We start from the raw sequence: 19,167 nt of genomic DNA on the forward strand, positions 1-19,167 counted from the left end.
GGACTGGGTGGCTCAGTTGGTTAAGCGACTGCCTTCGGCTCAGGTCATGATCCTGGAGTCCCGGGATCGAGTCCCACATCGGGCTCCCTGCTTAGCAGGGAGTCTGCTTCTCCCTCTGACCCTCTTCCCTCTCGTGCTCTCTATCTCTCATTCTCTCCCTCTCAAATAAATAAATAAAATCTTTAAAAAAAAAAAAAATGTCCCAGTCCAACTTGAGACCCCAGTCTCTGTTCAGTCCAGTGTTGCTCTCCTCCTGAAGTTTATGCTTGGCCATGGCCAGAGCCACGTGCACGACCCTAGTCGTTTTCAGATCTCTGCTCAGGTGCCACCTTCTGAGTGAGGTCTTCCCTGGCCTCCCTCTCTCATAACTGTGTCCCCTAACCCTACCCTTGCACTTTGTGTCCCTTTCCCTGTTTGATGTCTCCTTTGCCCTGTGGCCTTTAATAGCTTGCATATTTTACTTATTTTTGCTGATGATCTCTTTCCCTCCCTGGAATGAACCTCCAAGAAGGGAGTGATTCGGTCTGTTTTGAGCCCCGCTGTGCCTCTAACACCCCGACTCATGCCTGGCACACGGTAGTTACTCAGACGTGCCCTGGCCGAGCAGACAGTGAAGGGCTGCAGTCTCTCCTTCGCTTCTGCCACCTCACTCTAGCTCCTGCCCCCTGCTCAGTCAGACCCAGTCCCACTGCACAGACACACCAGGTAGGAGGGTGCCTGTCTGTCCTCGTCTCGATTTCCTGGTGTCTGTGAAAGATTGTCTTAGAAGCCCCCTCCCTCAGCTCAGGGTCGGCAGTCATTCCTGCCCTTCCTCTGGGGAAAGAGGAAAAGCAGAGCACTGTACCCCAGCTGCTGGTGCCCTACTCGGAAGACCCCCTGGAATTCCTCCAGTCCTCTCTTCTAGAGGCGCGGGGGAAAGTTGAGCATGTGTCTGGTGGCTGTCCTTAGAAAGTGAAGATACTTGGCACCTTTCATCCTGGCTGGAAGAATTCAGCCACAATTCAGAGACCACAGGAGAGGAACCATCCTATGTTCTGTTAAGTATATATAAAAGATGCATGAAGCCACAGGGTTTGTAAATCATTGGGCATTCGGAGAAGTGAGATTTTCTTAATTACTTTGTGATGATGTTGACATTCAGATTCTTTTAGGCTTTTGATGTTCCCATTTTCTGCCAGTTTAATGGGATTTCCCAACTTAAACAGATGGACTTATAAAGAAGCCAGAAAAAAATGAGTTAATACTTCCATAGTGTCTCTTGTTCTCTGGGCACTGTTCTAAGCCTTTTACAGTATTAACCCATTTAATCCTCTCTGGTGAGGTGCTTTTATTATCCTCATTTTACAGATGAAGAAAGTAAGGTCCAGAGAGGTTATGTGACTTGCCCAGAGTGGACACAGCTAGTAAGTGGCAGAGCCAGGATTTGAACCCAGGTAGTGTAGTGGTGGTGTGAGCTCTTACACTGCAGCACTGTGTAGACTGGTCCCAGGGAGTAGTACGTTATAGTCCCATATTTCCAGCTAAGATACCAGCAAGCGGTAGTGGGGCCCTGTGCTGCCCATCTCTCTGCACTCCCCGCCCTCACCTGGTGCTCTCACCCTGCAGGTGTCGTTGAGGTGTACAGAGTGACCAAGCGCGTGGAGCTCGGGATAAAAGCCACCGCAGTGTGCAGTGAGAAGCTCCAGCAGCTGCTGAAGGACATCGATAAAGTATGGAATAACCTCATTGGCTTCATGTCCCTGGCCACACTCACGGTAAGGCCGTTAGACGCTCAGCACTTGCTTTCCTTTCCAGAAACCTCAGTGGTAAAGCGAAGTGTACGTTCCTGCAGTGGCACTTCCTGCAGTATGAAGGTGAGGTGCCTGCTGGATCGTGGGACTTACGGTGAAGGAAGGAGATCAGTGTGCCGTTAGCTGAACAGCACCAAGAAGCTTGGCTTCTTGCTAGCCCCCGGGCCTGCGGTGCCACAGAAATCAAGAGCATAGGAAATCAGTCACTCTGTCAACATCCTGCTGCTTCCTTTTTTCCCCAATTTTATTCATTTAAATAATCTCTCCACCCAACGTGGGGCTCAAACTCACGACCCCGAGATCGAGAGTCGCACACTCTTCTGCCCGAGCCAACCAAGCGCCCCGTCTGCATCCTTCTTAAGTCACATACATAGAAGCGCATTTTGCAGAACCTCAGTGAGTTCCTGGGTTTGCTCTTCTAGTTCCGAATGGCCCCATATGTGTCCTTTTAAAAAGCTGAGCAACACACGTTGTTGCTGTCCTGTGGTTCATTTAGCCTTTTTACTTGCTTAGGTCCTTGGATTATTTCCACTTCTTCCTGTTGTGAATAGTTCCATCTGAATCTCATTAAACACATGACTATTTGTCCTTTCCGGGATATAGTTCCTCCAAGTGGACTTAACAGGTAGGAACGTGTGTTTGCACACGTGCGTGCGTTCATACGTAGCTCTTGTTACTTTTCTTGCGTGGCTTTCCAGAGAGCTTGGGCCAGCGGGCAGTGCTTCCGACAGTATGGAAGTGTACTTTTCTTTACATTGTGTTCCAGCTTTCTTTGTCCGCTACTTCATTTAGCAAGTGTGTAGTGAGTCCCTAAAGGTGTTTTGTTTTGTTTTTAAAGATTTTATTTTTAAGTAATCTCTACACCCAGTGTGGGGTTTGAACTCACAACCCCAAGATCAAGAGTCACACACTATGGACTGAGCCAGCCAGGCGCCCCCCTCCAGGTGTTTGTATGTTTCATTCATTTTGTAGAGGCTATGCAGTATTCCAAAGGATAATTTACTCTATTTCCTTTATGTGTAAGTTGATCATCTATCTGTTTTGACCGTTTGACCATCTATTCAATGAAATACTGTTATTAACCTTACACATTTCATATTTGTAATAGATTTATATATACACACAGACGTAGACTGGCAAGCTTATATCTGTTATTTTCTTCATCTTCTATTTTCTCTTCGTTTTCCATTTCATTGGGCAAAACTATTTTATTTTTATATATTCATACCTATTCAGTTTGTCTCTGATATTATCCCTTATTTCACAATAGTCAGAAATTTATCTTCCTTCCACAGCTGGAATAAATATGCTATTCCATTTTCTTCCTTTCTTTTTTCCCCCTCACATATAACTGTGTGACCCATCTGAACGGGCCTGCAGCTATGGGGTAGGAAGCGGTTTCTTACTGCGCTGTGCAGATAGGCAGGTGGATACCAGCTCTCCCAACAACATGCCTTCAACGGCGGATCTTCTCACCATTGTTATGTTGCTTCTGGTTTGTAATATTAAGTTCTTAAAGAGTTTAAATCATTTCCAAAATCTCTATTTTGTTCCCTTGGACTATTTTTCAATTTATAGCCTAAAATCATAGAGTTTGGGTAATTATTTTTAAAAAATACAATTCTGGCCAGTACAATAAGAAATGAAGTATAAATATTTGAAAAGAAGAGATAAAATTATGTTTATTTGGTGATATGAAATACAGAAATCTGAATTCAAGAGGTTAAATTTATTGAGTTTGGCAAAAACTCATAGCATTCTTACATATTAATCGTAGCTAGAAAGTGTAATAAAAGTGGGAACCTCAGTTTTCTTAATGTATTAAATCACTCAGGTCCTTATCACTTCTGACTGCGTCGCTGGAGTTGCTGGTTCATTTTGTTATCCCTTATCGATCTGTCCTGCACGCCCTCCCAGCCCGTTCTTTCTGAAATGCCAGTCTGGTTGTGTCATTTAAATCCCATTTAAAATCCTGCAATGGGCTCTCCATAGTCTTCAGGATCAAGTTTCAATTCCGTAGCTCAATGTATAAGGCCTTTTCCATCCCTTGGACTGCCTTTGCCTCTTTCTCTGTCAGACTGCTTTTCCCTCTGGACTCTGCATTGCTTCTCCAAGAAGTCATTCCAAAGAGCCCTTCAGTCTGAATTTGATGCCCTTCCTGTGTGTCCACAGCCACATTTGTCTCTGTCCGAGCACTTAACATGCCTGTTGATAATCTTGTGTTTGCTTGGTTCTTGCCCGCTAGGTTGTCCGCTCCTTAAAAGCCAGACCGTGTCCTTTATTGCTTTGTGTTCTAATGCAATGTTTGGTGGGACTTTGTACGTGTTGTTTTATACCCTTTTGAGCCTTCCAATTTTGTTCAAACTAGAGATGCACTTTTTATACCTTATAATGTTAATAACTGGTTTAAATTTTTTAAATAAATGGATAAGAAAAATGAAACAGGGGAAGAAGAAAGGAGGGGAGATAATATAAAGCCAGGAATGAAGTTAAGTATACAAAAGTGTGTGTGTTTTTGTTTTGTTTTGTTTTCTGGATATTGATCTTTTATTCTTCAACCTTGTTCTTTAAATTTTATTGTTATGTTAATCACCATACATTACATCATTAGTTTGTGATGTAGTGTTCCATGATTCATTGTTTGTGCATAACACCCAGTGCTCCACGCAGAACGTGCCCTCTTTAATACCCATCACCAGGCTAACCCATCCCCCCCACCCCCCTCCCCTCTGGAACCATCAGTTTGTTTTTCAGAGTCCATCATCTCTCATGGTTCCACAACTGTGCTTTTAAAGGCTTACATTTGCAGGTGGTGAGCTGTACAGTTAGTTGACTTTACCCTTTCTAGGAATTGACGTAAAGAAGACATGATGAGTTCCATGTTCATAACGTAAAAATAAACCCACGCTTGGGAGACGCATAATTATTGCTGGTACTGATACCAGAAAGCATTTCTTTTGTGGGCTTTTGTAAAGAGGAAACTAATGTAACCTATGTTATCTTCAACCTCCTTTCAGCAAATAAAGCAGTAGTTTTCACTGAGTCGTTTCTTAGGAAATCTCTCCGTATAGGCCAAATGGCGTAGCTCCAAGTACAAGTTAGTGGAAGTCATTCTGAATGTGGGAAAATAGACTGAATGGGAGCTGGGAAATAGCCCAGCAGGGCATACAGGCGGTGGGCTCATGTCTTTGCTCCATAAAGAAAACCTGCAAGTAAACGAGAAATAGACCAACATCCCAGTAAAATCTGAGCAAGACCGTGAAGTGACTTGTGAAAGGGGAGGCACAGCTAATCAGTAAACATTAATGCAGACCCAAGCAAGATTTCATTTTCTACCTAATAATAAATCCAGTTTTTGTTTGGTCTGCTTATTGGAATCCTAATGGGGTCAATGTGGTAAGAGGGGGGATGATTCCTTAGGGAATTATTAAGAAATGTAAATCGGTATCACCCTATAGAGTGTTTAGCAATATACTTTCCCCCTGTCTATGAACTCCTTGAGGACAAGGACCAAGACCACGTTTTGTTCATGTTTTGTTCTCTATGTGAGCACAGTGCCAGGCACTGCATAAATACCCAGTAAAAGTCAAATGAATTAAAGAACTTACGTTCAGAGTAGTTGGCTCAGCAGTTCCGCCTGTAGGAAAACTTCTTCCCAAGGCAACAGTTCTACATACAAGCTCACAAAAAGAAGCAAGATAAATGCACAAGTTGTTCTTTGTAAGAGTGAAAAATCTAGAGGATCAGTCAAGTCAGTTGTGTGAATCTTCATATTAGGACGTTGTGTGGCCGTTTGTTTAAAGGAGCACCAAGTTTGAAATAACACAGAACTGCTACTACAGGGCTGGAAGGAACTTAGCCATGGTGACAATAGGGTTGTGTTTGGGTGATGAAACCTTGGGTTTTCTAATGTTTCTAGCACCAGCTACAAACCAAGTGGGTTGGCTCATGACATTCAAGGGTGGCTATGGAACGGGGAAGGACATGTTACCAGTTGTTTATCACGGAGTTCACCGTGGTGTGACCTTTACTTCATCTGAGCCTCTCTGGCTAGTCTTACGGAAGTCTTACCTCAAAACTCAAATGTGGCATGTTTTTTATAGCAACAGGATATTTAAGACCAGGAATCGGCAATCTAGAGGTGATGCGTCTGGATCTCTCCTAATCCACCCATCTTTTGCTTCCTAACTTTGTGCTAACGTGAACCAGATTAAGCGTGAATATCTTCATCATCATCAGCCAACTTTTACTGAGCGCTGACCGTGTGCTATTCCCTGTTCTTAACCCTTAACTTTTTAATTTACTTAATACGGAACTTTTGAGGGTAGATACTATCATTCTCCCCCCTTTACAGGTGAAGAAACTGAGGCACCAAGATATTAGACCTGGGTTCAATCTCAAAGTCAGGAGTTTGCTTTTCAACCACTATACTCTGTTGCCTCCTTGAAATGGGCAAACTGGGTGGGGAAAACCAGAGATGTGCAAAAGCCTTTTTGGGGAAAGAGGGTCATTACTTAGCATCTGAGTTAATGAGGTGAAACACTAGGCGCCTCTCCTGGCGGCAATTTGATAGAAAAAAATCAAGTTCTTTTCTGTACATTTTTCCCCTATTTTGTATCCCAGGACTAGAGAGCAGCTTAAGAACCTCCCCCTTTCCACTTAGATTGTAAGACTCTTGATTTGGTGGCAGTTTCTCATGTAATTAATGCTTTGAAAACTAGATTTCTGTACAAACCCTCCAATCAGGGGCACCTGACTGGCCCAGTCATTTGACGGTCTGACTCTTGGTTTCAGCTCAGGTCATGATATCTGGGTCATGAGATCAAACTCTGCATTGGGCTCTGTGCTGGGTGTGGAGCCTGCTTAAGATTCTCTCTCTCCCTCTCCTCCCACCCCACTCGTGGGTATGCTAAATAAATAAATAAATAAATAAAATTCTTAAAAAAAAAAATACCTCAAATCAGCTACCCATCTCTTCTCTCCTGGTGCTGGTAGAAAAAGATGGCTATGATAGCAAAGCATCTTTCTTTGTCATGAGCTCTTTGAAGAAAAATTATCATGAAAGACCAAGCACCTTAACCAAGCTCCTTCTGTATTAATCCTTTTCAGTCTGGGGCGAATTGAGGAGAATCCTGGCGTGGGTTGCTATCGTGTATTTACTTCTTGAGGTGTAGCTACTGTCACTGGGTGAGGTGGAAGCCAGGTTCATCTGTGTACGTCTTCTCAGACTCGCAGGTTCCCTGGTGCTACCGCTGCTGCTCGTGAGAAGGGCTTGCCTCCTAGACTGCCCCTCCAGGCCAGCCTGCCTGCCTGCCTCTAGAAAAATGCAAAACTCGGTTATACCACTCAGTAAGTTGTGTTACTTAAACCATTGAGCTTTGACAAGTGCGTACCCCAAACAACTAATACCCCTATCAAGATCCAGGCTGTCCCATCATTCCAGAAGGGTTCCTTATGCTCGTTCTTTGTCATCATCCCACTCCGAGATTGTCATCTCTGTTTTGATTTTTTTATACTAAGGATTAATTTTGTTCAGACCTTTTTAGGGAAGCCATGGTGGGGGGGCGCCTGGCTGGCTCAGTTGGTAGAGTATGCGACTCTTTTTTTTTTTTCCTTAAGATTTATTTATTTGTTTGAGGGAGCATGCACACATGTGAGTCAGGGGAGGGGCAGAGGGACAGACTCTTCAAGAAGACTCCCTGCTGAGCATGGAGCCAATGCGGGGCTCGATCCCAGGACCCTGAGATCACAACCTGAGCCAAAACCAAGAGTCAGATAGATGCCCAACCCACTGAGCCACCCAGGCGCCCTGAGCATGTGACTCTTAATCTTGGGGTTGTAAATTGGAGCCTTACATTGGGTGTATAGAGATTACCTAAAAATAGAATCTTTTAAAACAACAACAAAAAAAAGCCATGGAATTTGCTTTTGTGATTTCAAAGAAAGCCTGTTTGGTCTGGTTACCCATCTAACCTGGGAAGTGTTGCCCTTTCACATGTGGTGATTCTAAATCCCTCGGTGTGGCAGGAAGTGAGGTAAATGGGAAGAGTTGCCAGACATTCATGCCCTCTCCATCAAGCTCCCATGAGGAACCTCCATATCTAGCATCTGTGTCTAGTGAGTGATGTTACTTGACATTCTTTTTAGACACAGGATAACAGTATAGGGATTAATTAGTCTGCAACTAGACAACCCAGGAATGCTTGCAAATTGTACATGAACACAACTGAGTGTTCATTCCTCTAATTACCCATGCTTTTCCACTCGTGCCTTTTTCACCAAGTTAGCTGTGACAGAAAAACAATCCTTCTCTGCTTGGTTGTTATTCCTCATTATACCATGTCATTGCCTTTTGGATAACTTGCAGGTCTTTGGTCTATAAAACTTGCTTGAATTGCCCACTGCATGAAGAATAGTGTGCATTCTCCAGAGAAAGTATAAGATATGACTTGTCACAAAGAAACTTTACTCTAAAAATAGATATGCGAATGTAAATGACACAAACCAACATCTATGTAGTTCAGTTGGAAGAAAACTCTGCAAACTCCAGGGACTCTGGATGGGAGACTCAGTGCAAAGAAATCATTACTAGAGAGAAGCAGGATCGAGGTTGTTAGGAAGCTTGTAACTGTTTATACTTTTGTTTCATTTTAGGTAGAATTTAAATTTAAAGTTCCTTAGTGAACCAAATTGCCATAGTCGGGCTCTTGATTCCAAACCTGTAATAGTTTATTTTGCACCTAGAACCTGTCAGGCATCGTGCTATATGCTTTACCTTCATTCTCATTGAACCCTGGTACCGTCCTGTGAGGTCAGTAGTACCATCCCCATTTGCAGCTGAAGAAATTAAGGTTCAGAGATGAACCTTGCCTGAAACTGACAAATCAGCAATTTGAATGCACATCCTAGTTTTATTTATTTATTTATTTTTTTAAGATTTATTTACAGGCGGCCTGGATGGTATAATGGGTTAAGCGTCCGACTCTTGGTTTGGCTCAGGTCGTGATCTCGGGGTCGTAAGATCAAGCCCCGCGTCAGGCTCCATGCTCAGTGCAGAGTCGGCTTAAGACTCTTTCTCCCTCCCCACTGTTTGTGCTTACTCTCTCTCTCTCTCTCAAATAAAATCTTTTAAAAAAAAAATAAAGATTTATTTACTTATTTGAGAGAGAGTGAGAGCACGGGGGGGGGGGGGGTGGGAGGGGTCAAAGGGAGAGGGAGGAGGAGGAGGAAGACTCTGCGCTGAGGGCGGAGCCCCACTAGGGGCGCCATGTCACAACCCTGAGGTCGTGAGTTTCAAAAAGTCCGCTCTTCTTACTGTGTCCGTGCCAGCTTCCAGGATGCTAAAAAATAGACTTGTTTCTTCCGTGAAGACATCATGAAACTATTACCATCAGGAAGTAGCGGCATTACCTGTCTTCGGTGAAAAAGTCCTAGAGTGTTAGTGCTCTGTCACCGTAGTGGTGCTTGGGCTGAGGACCGCAAAGTCCACAGCCCCAGACTCCAGAGCGCGGCTCCCTGATAGTTACTGACGCTGGGAGGTCTCCGGCCGAGGCGCTCTTTATGCACAAACGCCCTCTTGTGGTGGAAGCATGCGCACCTCTGGGCGCAAACTCTGAAGGAGCTGGGTGTTTCTCAGGAGGTAAACATCATCTATTTTAGTGAGACGAGTGAATGGTTACCTAAGAGATGAAGTGCAGTAGGTTTGGAACAAAGACTCAGCCCTGGAAAACAAAACGGATCCATTTTGCCATATAAAATCCTGGAAGAGAGACAGGACTGTTAGTCCGCTAACGTCCAGTCAACTGAAAATCACACAGGCTTTGATTCCACTGTTTTCCTCAGTACAGATTCTTTTGTACTTCCTTCCAATGTGAAATAAGCAATGAATTTCAGAGTACTTACTTCCCATTGCTGTGGCATGTCGGGAGGTCAGTTTATTTTTAGTAATGATAGCATTTTTGTCATCTGGCTGGTGCACATGTTGTTTTAGAGACCGAATCTTCATTATGTTTCTGCATGGCTATTCTCAGTTGACGGAAGGCGATAGGGTGATGGAATAAGGCACACGCACAGACGACCATGTCCTGATCCTTGGGACCTGCGAATTTATTACCTTAGGTGGTGGAAGGGTCTTTACAGATGTCATTAAGCTAAGGGTCTTTAAATGGGGAATTTATCCTGGATTACCAGGCATAAAGTGAGCATGAGGAAAAGCCATATGACAGTTGGACCAAAGAGAAAGATGGGCAGATTCTCTGCTGTTGGCTTTGAAGATAAAAGGTGGGACCATGAATCAAGGAATGTACAGGTGGTCTCTAGAAACTGGACAAGGTAAAGGAACAGATTTTCCCCTAGAATTTCCAGAAAGAATGCTATGTTGCTGGCCAACTTTAGAATTCTGACCTCCAGAACTCTAAAAGAATAAATTTAGGTTGTTTTAAACAACTAAATTTTTGCTACTTCATTAGGGCAGCAAGAGGAAAAATTAGACAAAACATTGAAACTAAGAATGAAAATGGTTACATTGTAACTCACACCAAAAGTCTAGAATTACTTGTGGAACTGTGTTTAGATTATTTTTTGAATTAGTCAAACTAGGTCGGGTTTGCAATGGGAACACCTCCCCCCACCGTCTTAGTGACGTAAAACCACAGAGCTGTGTTGCTCCTGCTACATGTCCATGTCAAGTTGGAGGGGGTCCCTGTGGACAGGTCATTCTCACTCAGGGACCTAGGGTGACAAAGCCTCCACCATGTGGAACATAGCTAATCACCGTGGGAGGGTCAAGGGAACGTGACAAACAGCACATCAGTCTTAAAGGCTTCCTCCCAGAAGTGACACCTGTGTCTTATGATCACAGTCTCTGGACTCTGCATGCTATGTGGCTGTGCATCATTTAAGGGAATAGGAAATGCCCATCCTACCATCTGTCCAGAAGAATTATAATGAGGATATTTGTAAAGAACACCAATTACTACTAAGTTCTTCTTCCTTGATAATGATTTTCTTGGACACCATTTTAGCAGTTTATTATTAGCTAGAGACTCAGGATTTATATATCCCAGTCTGACTTTGGTACTTACTGTATGCAGGCCATTTATACTGTAACTACTTATTAAAATCTTTACTAAATGCAGGAAACACTTGCCAGTTAATGTAGGTGATGTTCAATTTAAAATGGCCTGTAGAGGGCGTACCTTCTTAAAGAATTGTGGCCACGGATTGGTGTCCCGCTGCCTCTATGTACAAAACAACCCCCCTGCTTATACTTGTGTATTTACAAAGGTTAATTTTATCATTTGAAAGATTAATTTGACCACAGGGTAATTTATGAAGAGCCTTATGATTTTCACGGGAGAATTACAATATGACCTTTTCATTCGCTTTCCTTATGCCTTTGGTAAACAGATATTAAAGGGCTTTTCCTACGGCCATACCACCCTGAACGCACCCAATCTCGTCTCATAAAGGGCTTTTCTTAATTGGATTGATTTCAGGATTGGGTTTTCCCAGATTCTAATTATTTCTCAAATAGCCCTTGTTCAGTAACATAAATATCTATAACGTAGATTATAGAAGTGCTACTATTTTTTTAACCTCTTAAAACTTGTTAGATTTTGTCAAGTAAATAATTTTAATAATCATTTAGAGCATTTCAGAGAACTTTTTATATATCTCTGAGGGTCCCAACAGCAACTGAGGAAGGTAGGAAGAACAGGTGAAATTGTTAACCATTTTATAGGATGTCAAAATTGGACAGCAAACAAAGTATAGCACAACCTGCTTCTAGATTTGACCAGAGTTGGCCATGATTGCACTAGAAAAGAAAAGTTTTTGTCTATGGCTAAGGCCACGTAGGTTCATTTCAAGGTCAGAGTCCTCATGCACTTCAGTGAAACATCTGCCTCCCCTTTTCTTTGAGAACTGTCTGTCCTTCCTTCCCTAGGTGTGATCTAAATGGATTCAGCTCAGGTTAGTTTAAGAAAGGTTTGTGAAGCTAATACACAGTTTATGATTTTTTTTTTAAAGATTTTATTTATTTATTTGAGAGAAAGAGAAACAGCATGAGAGGGGAGAGGGTCAGAGGGAGAAGCAGGCTCCCCACTGAGCAGGGAGCCCGATGTGGGACTCGATGCCAGGACCCTGGGATCATGACCTGAGCCGAAGGCAGTCGCTTAACCAACTGAGCCACCCAGGCGCGCCACAGTTTATGATTTCAAATTAGGGATGAGGAGGGACACCTGGGTGGCTCAGTTGGTTGAGCATCTGCCTTTGGCTCAGGTCATGATCCCAGGGTCCTAGGATCGAACCCCACATCAGGCTCCCTGCTCCGCAGGAAGTCTTCTTCCTCTGCCGCATCCTCCCTGCTCGTGCATGCTCCCCCTCTCTCTCAAATAAATAAAATCTTTTTTAAAAAGTGGGGGGGGATGAGACCTATATAATCTATACATTTTTGTAGGGAGGAGCCATTTTTTCCCCCTAGCAAAGAATAATTCAATTTTTCAAATACAAAAACAGTACACTAACTCCTCAGTGGTTCAGCTTAAACTAAGTATAAAAAATGTAGCTATTATTTTGGCAGGAATTTGCCATCGTCCTGGGTCACCTCAGTATCCACTAGGACAAACCAGTCAACATGCCAGGCTCCCAGATCCTTGGCCACTGGCTTCAGGGACTCTTGTCTCCATGGCACTTCGGCCACCTGCTCACATGATCACCTCAAACAGCACAAGGTGTGCCATCTTAAATTCAGACCTCTTTCTGAGCCCACATTGGTAACCCTCTGACTTGCTCACACCTGACTTACACTGCTCTCGTTTGGGGTTCTCGAGATAGTTGTTTGACCCTTTTACTTGGTTGCCATCGACTCCCATCCTTACCTCTTGTTCCCACCTACTTGGTTCCTTATGTTTATCCTTGGACAACCACTGATACCAGTTTGCTTAGGACTGAGGGATTTCCTCAGAGCTGAAACTGGAACAGTCTTGAACAAACCAAGAAGCTGGTCACCCTGGTCTGTTACATCCACATCTGGAAACACTATAGGATGGTACTGCAGGCATCTCTTCCCAGCACCATGTTCAGCAACATCACATTGGTACCTTGAAGTCAGCCACGGTGGCAGTATTTATACCAAGGAGGTCCACAGATGCTATATTGTGAATAGATCAAAAGCTGAGGAAATGTTCTCCAGTATTTGAGAACTGTTACCCAATTCAGCAGAGTCATTTACATATCTGACAGATGAGGGACATTCTGAGATCTGTCTGCTGTGCCACCTCAGTCTGAGTCCTTAATGGAGAACCACCAAGCAGTGCTCACAACATCCACGCTCTGGTGAGCGCAAGCATAGGCCGACTGTGGATCCAAGAGTTGGGCAAACATTTTCAAAAGAAGCACTGTAAGAATCAAGTGACTCAGGAATTTGCAGTAAAGATGATTGTATATTTTATTATTTGTAAATTGTGTGCTTTACAGTTTTTTTATATCAATAAATATTTATAATAAGCTCATGTACGTGTGTGTTTATATGTGTATATATATTTGTATGTGTGCATATTTTTTTTCTCTTTGGAAAGTCCATTCTTAATGGTGGAGGAGGGGGCGATTTTGCCCCCAAATTGGCTATGGACCCTGTTTAACATCCTCCAGTGCAGAGGACAGGCCCCACAATAAAGAATTATCCAGCTTAAAATGTCAGTGGTGCCAAGTTTGAGAAATCTCTGCTCAAGGGCACATAAAATCAAAATTAATTGGTGGGGCGCCTGGGTGGCTCAGTCGTTAAGCGTCTGCCTTCAGCTCAGGTCAGGATCCCAGGGTCCCGGGATCAAGCCCCACATCGGGCTCCCTGCTCAGCGGGAAGCCTGCTTCTCCCTCTCCCACTCCCCCTGCTTGTGTTCCCTCTCTCATTGTGTCTCTGTCAAAATAAATAAATAAAATCTTTTAAAAATAAATGAATTGGTTTAGGTATATCTAAAACTTCTTCACATTAAGAATACAACTTTTCTGGGGCACCTGGCTGGCTCAAGTCGGTAGAGAGTGCAACTCTTGATCTCAGGGTTATGGGTTTGAGCCCCACATTGGATGTCGAAATTACTTTAAAATCTAAAAAAAAAAAAACCAAAAATCTTCTGAAACTTTTTTTTTTGGTTTGTTTTGTTTTGGTTTTATAATTCAAGTGTTTTTCTTAATTGAGGGATAACTTAGTGAAATGCACAGATCTTAAATACATAGTTGAATCGGTTTCAACAAATGCATTTAGCCATCTCAGCCCACACCCTGTCAATTTATGGAGTGTTTTCATCACCTCTTCAAGTTCTGTCTTGCCATGATCTGATTCCAAAAACAGCCACTGATCTATTTTCCATAGACTTCTATCACTATAGAGTTGCCTGTTCTAGAATTTCATATAGAATTACATAGTATATATGTGTTTTTGTGTCTGATTTCTTAGCATGTTTTAAAAATTCATTTACATTGTTGTATCAATTTGATCCCTTTTATCAGTGAGTCCTATTCCATTGTATTGATATACCATGGGTTTTTAATCCAGTTTCTATAGAGATGTAACTATTTCCAGTTTGGCTAATGTGAATGGAGTTACTGTGAACACTTTTTGTGCAAGACTTGGTTAGCATGTTTTTATTTCTGTTGGGTAAATATCAAGGAGTGGAATTGCATATAAGTTCATATAGTAGATATGTATTTTAACTTTTAAGAAATGAAGAGCTTTCAGGGCGCTTGGGTGGCTCAGTTGGTTAAGTGACCAACTCTTGATTTCAGCTCAGATCTTGGTCTCAAGGTTGAGTTCAAGCCCCACACTGGACAGCATGGAGCTTACTTTAAAAAAAAAAAAAAGAAGAAGAAGAAAAAGAAGTGAAGAACTTTCCAGGACCACCTGGCTGGCTCAGTCAGTAGAGCATGGGACTCTTGATTTTGGCATTATGAGTTTGAGCCCCCTGTAAGTTTTTTTAAAGGGGCAACCCCTTCGGGGGAGCTTTGTACTATCACTTTACTGTCCCTCAGTAGACCTTACTTTGCTGCCCACCAAAAAAGAAAAAAAATTTTTAAAGAAATTAACAGCTTTCCAAAGTTGGGACCTGCCCTGTTAATCATTGGGTTATACTCCTATTTCATAGATTTGTTGTAAGGAAGAAATTAGATAATGCATGTGAAGAGCTTAATGTGATACATAGCAAGTAAGGACTGATAATAGCTGTATGCTGTATTTATATTTTCTCTTTCTAGCTGATAACTTCTAAATCTCACAGTCTTGAGCATTAGAACTATATATCCGTCTTACTGCTTACATAACATCAGAACTTGGCTGTCCCACAGGCAGTTCCAACTCAGCATATACCAAACTGAGCTCTATTTTTTTTTTAAGATTGTATTTGTTTATTTGACAGAGCACAAGCTGGGGGAGCCACAGGCAGAGGGAGAGGGAGAAGCAGGCTCCCGGCTGAGCAGAGAACCTGATGCGGGCCTCGATCCCAGGCCCCTGGGATCTTGACCTGAGCCAAAGGCTTAACCCACTGAGCCATCCAAGCGTCCCAGCAAACTGAACTCTAATCCCCAGCCCCAAACATGAGTCTCCTCTCATGTGCCTTATTATGGCAAATCCTGTTGGCTGCCTAGGCCCCTCCCCTTCTTGCACATCTCATACATCACGCAGGCTTTTTCAGGTGACCATTTCTCTCCATCCCCCACTGTTGCTCCCCTAGTTCTCACTTCCTTCACTGTCTATCTCCTGGACCACTTACAACAGTGTCATAACTGAGGCCCATACCTTGAGGATTGCCATCTGCAGTTGGTTGCCTACACTGCAATCAGAGGGATCTCTCCATAATACGGACCTGATCCTGTCATGGTCCAGTTAGAACCCTTAGTGGCTTCCCAAGATAAAGTCTCTTCTATTCCTTTATTCCTTTCAAGGCCTTCATGCTAGAGTTCTATCTCCTACCTCCTTTCATAAGCTTGGCTCCCACCCCCTAGATTTCTTCCCACAGCCGATCTTTTGCTTAGAGGCCTTTGCCTGTGTTGCTTGTTCTACATAGAATAAATACCATCCCCTCTCTTACTTCCCCCTTCCCATCCCCTTCACATAGCATATACCTCTTGAAACTCAGCCAAGGTGTTTTTAAGTGCTAGGAAGCATCCTCTGCCATCGGGCTCTTTTTCCCTTGGGTTGGAGTAGGTGCCGCCCAGCCCATGTGGCCTAGTGTGGCTCTTGTGGCACTTGTTGCCTGGTACCTACCCGGCCACCCACCCTGGACTGTGAGTTCTCAGAGGACAGAGACCACTTGTTGCTCATGCTAGCACCCCTAACACCTAGAACACAGCTGATATCCAGTAAACGTTTGGGAAATGGAATAATTGTACTGATGGTATCAGAAGTGACAATTTGCTGCTAGACCTGTTGGGGCTGAGTGATTGGGAGTGAAGCCAGCAGCATTTAGAACTGCTGCGCCCTTACCCATCTGTCTTGTCCTCACAGCCCGATGAAAATTCCCTGGATTTTTCCTCTTGTATGCTACGGCCTGGGATTAAAAATGCTCAGGAACTTGCCTGTGGCGTGTGCCTTTTAAACGTGGACTCCAGAAGCCGGGTAAGTGACACGCCTTCCCCCTGCCCCTGGCAAAGCGCTTCCCTCACGTGACCTCCGGGGACCACCCTGTCTGGCCCCCTTCCTGCCAGGCCTGTGACCGCAGGGAGAGATTTTGATGAAGCCCAGGAATCGGACCCAGAAGTACCTCGGTCCTTACAGAAGGCCAGTGCGGGGAGTGGTTGCATGAGGCGGGGGCAGAGGCCTTCTCCCTTCGGTGCCCTGAGCACAGCGGGGTGGTGAGGAGAGGAGGTTAAACGTGGGAGGCTTTGTTTGGAGGCATGAGGCCCTGTTCTGGGACTTCTGTTGACCTTACGGTTTCGGTGTTACTTCAGAAAGAAGAGAAGCCTGCAGAAGAACACCCTAAAAAAGTACGAGCCAGTCACACATTATCCTAGTGTCTCCATCTCAGTTTTGAGTGTGGAAGGCAAATCCACTGATTCCGCCACCACCCTGAACTGTTCTGGCCGGGAGCCCTTTGCCGAGGCCAGTCTGTTCCCATAACATCTGATTTAACCACTCAGTGGGGCGGGGGGGGGGGGGGGCTCGTGTCTTGTCTGCACGTTTGTAGCTCATGATTGGTTTCTGGTGTTGCGGGCATTTTTCTCTGTGATGCACAAGGTAACAGATGGAGCAGCTTCTGGAAGACGAAGTTGTGGCACAGAAAATGAAATCAAAGAGCAGCAGGATTTGGCAGTTATCAGACAAACAAATTGGGGTTCGGAGTTCTGTTTACTTGTAGTGCTTTAGAGAACCCCCGGGGAGTTGAGGTTAGGGCTGGCTGAGTGGGACTTACCTGTAAGCATTAGTCGTCTGGGAGTAATTCTTAGGTGCTTTAGTATCTCTTTTTACAAACCCTGTGCCTGGTTGGACTTTTTAATTATGTTGATTCAGTTATCAGGCCCCAGTGGCATTAGTTCCTGAGAGCTTTCAATCCTGTGTTTTTTCCGCCCGAGGACTGTAGTCAGTCACAGAGCGGTGGGGGATCGCACGCACAGTTAAAGCCCGCCTTGGGGCAGGCCACCCCCGGCACAGTGAGGGATAAAAATCAGCCGCGGCCCTTGGCTGTGTCAGTTCCCCATATAATGAACACCCCCGCCCCCCATGGCCTCCCCCGGTTCAATCTCTGTCTGACTTTTCTGTGAAAGATTTGGCCTTCTTTGGCTGAAACTGGGTTTCATGGTAAAGATTTTTTTTAGAACTTTAATTAGCAGCGAAGAACTTCCTCACTTGAATTGCTGTAGCTCCCTGCTCAGCCTCTATGCGCGTCGCGGCCTCGGCGTGCGGCCTGGAGTGCTGTGCGTGCTGGCCGTGCCGAGTGGCGCTTGGCTGCAGAAGCAGCCTGACCTGCCCCACTGGTCTCTCCTTCCGGCAGGCGTTCAGCTCAGAGACAGACGGTTTCAAGCTGGCGTACGGAGGACACCAGTATCACGCCAGCTGTGCCAACTTCTGGATCAACTGTGTTGAACCAAAACCTCCCGGCCTCATCCTGCCGGATCTGCTCTGAAGAGCTCCTCGACAAAGTACCTACTGGGTGGTTGGGGTTTTTTTCCCCCTCATACCCCATGAGGTGACAGGGACCAAGAAACAGAAGGTTCACCTCCAGAAGCTGTATGAAGAATCCCCCCAGCCACAGCAGGGAGAAGGAGCTGCTGGGTTCCCAGGCCTTCCTACAGACGACCTTTGTCCCCTGAGGTCCCACTGGCCCGTCTTGGGGGCTTGAGGTAAAATTGCCTTGCCCAGACTGCACGTGGTACCAGAAGTTTGCTAACTTATCTCTCGTTCTGGTAAGATGTTTGAAAATGTGGACCACAGTTTTCTTTAAAGAATAACTTGCTGCTGCAGTATTGAAACTGTGAAGAACTGATGTTTGAAGAAAAAGCAGTTGTTAATAGGACTGCAACTGGCAAGCATGTTTGGAGCCAGTGCTTCCTTTGATCTAGAACACTGTTGTCCTGTAAAGTAGAATGCACTTACTCACATTTAGTTTGTTGATATCTACATGAATAAAAAGGGGAAATTGTGATTCAACTGATTTTTTTTTATGTTAATCACCATACATTACATCATTAGTTTTTGACGTAGTGTTCCATGATTCATTGTTTGTGCATAATACCCGGTGCTCCACGCAGAACGTGCCCTCTTTAATACCCATCACCGGGCTAACCCATCCCCCCATCCCCCCCTCCCCTCTAGAACCCTCAGTTTGTTTTTCAGAGTCCACTGATGTTCTTTTTATAGAAAAACTTCCGCTCGTCTCCGTGGGACAAGACAAGGGCAGGTAGGTGAGGGTAGATTCACCAACTTTACTGTCACAACTGAACCAGTTCTCCTTTTGTTCATTTCTAACTCTGTCAACTTTCAAGAAGACTTTTTCCTCCAAACATGCTTGGGCACTTTGCAATGGATTGAATGTTCATTTTGACAAAGGCCCAAATCCTTGTGTGTCAGGATGAATAGCCTTCCCCTTAGGAGCCTCTACAGAAAACTTTGGTTTACCTCAAAGACTGTGAACGTGGTCCTTTTGTTCAGACAAGATTTGGAAAGGCAGCTGAATGAAACCTCTTTGCAGTGGCCTGTGTCCAAACTTCCAGAAATGATGGTGCAGGGACCAGTGCTGCCTGACTTGGCAGTATCTATGTGAGAGACCTGAAAAAACTTAGTTCAGGTTAGAAGCCGGAGTTCCTGGCCTACTGAGGTAAACAGTGAGATGGCTATTTACGGTAGAGGTAGAGGACTTAGATGCAGTGGAAGAAAATTGTTCTAAAATAG

The 19,167-nt window shown here is 44.3% G+C and overlaps 1 protein-coding gene across 15 annotated transcripts in view; it reads left to right on the forward strand.

The window, feature by feature from the left end:
* The window catches only part of SYNRG (synergin gamma), a 79,830-nt gene extending 61,404 nt beyond the window's left edge, over positions 1–18,426 (forward strand). For 13 of the 15 annotated variants that reach the window (XM_025851179.2, XM_025851183.2, XM_025851184.2 and 10 more), the window contains 3 exons: positions 1,606–1,754; positions 16,288–16,398; positions 17,771–18,426. In XM_025851179.2, coding sequence (XP_025706964.1) covers positions 1,606–1,754; positions 16,288–16,398; positions 17,771–17,902 — 392 coding nt within the window. In that variant the 3' untranslated portion in view covers positions 17,903–18,426. Of the gene's footprint in view, positions 1–1,605; positions 1,755–2,303; positions 2,416–7,017; positions 7,134–16,287; positions 16,399–17,770 lie in introns of those variants that run through there. The other 2 variants (XR_003204296.2, XR_003204297.2) reach the window with 2 other exon arrangements.
* The last annotated feature ends 741 nt before the right edge of the window (positions 18,427–19,167 follow it).

The sequence above is a fragment of the Callorhinus ursinus genome, unplaced genomic scaffold (genome assembly GCF_003265705.2).
Source record: "Callorhinus ursinus isolate GAN/ISIS: 27379988/994484 unplaced genomic scaffold, GSC_fseal_2.0 scaffold34, whole genome shotgun sequence".
Lineage (NCBI taxonomy): Eukaryota > Metazoa > Chordata > Mammalia > Carnivora > Otariidae > Callorhinus > Callorhinus ursinus.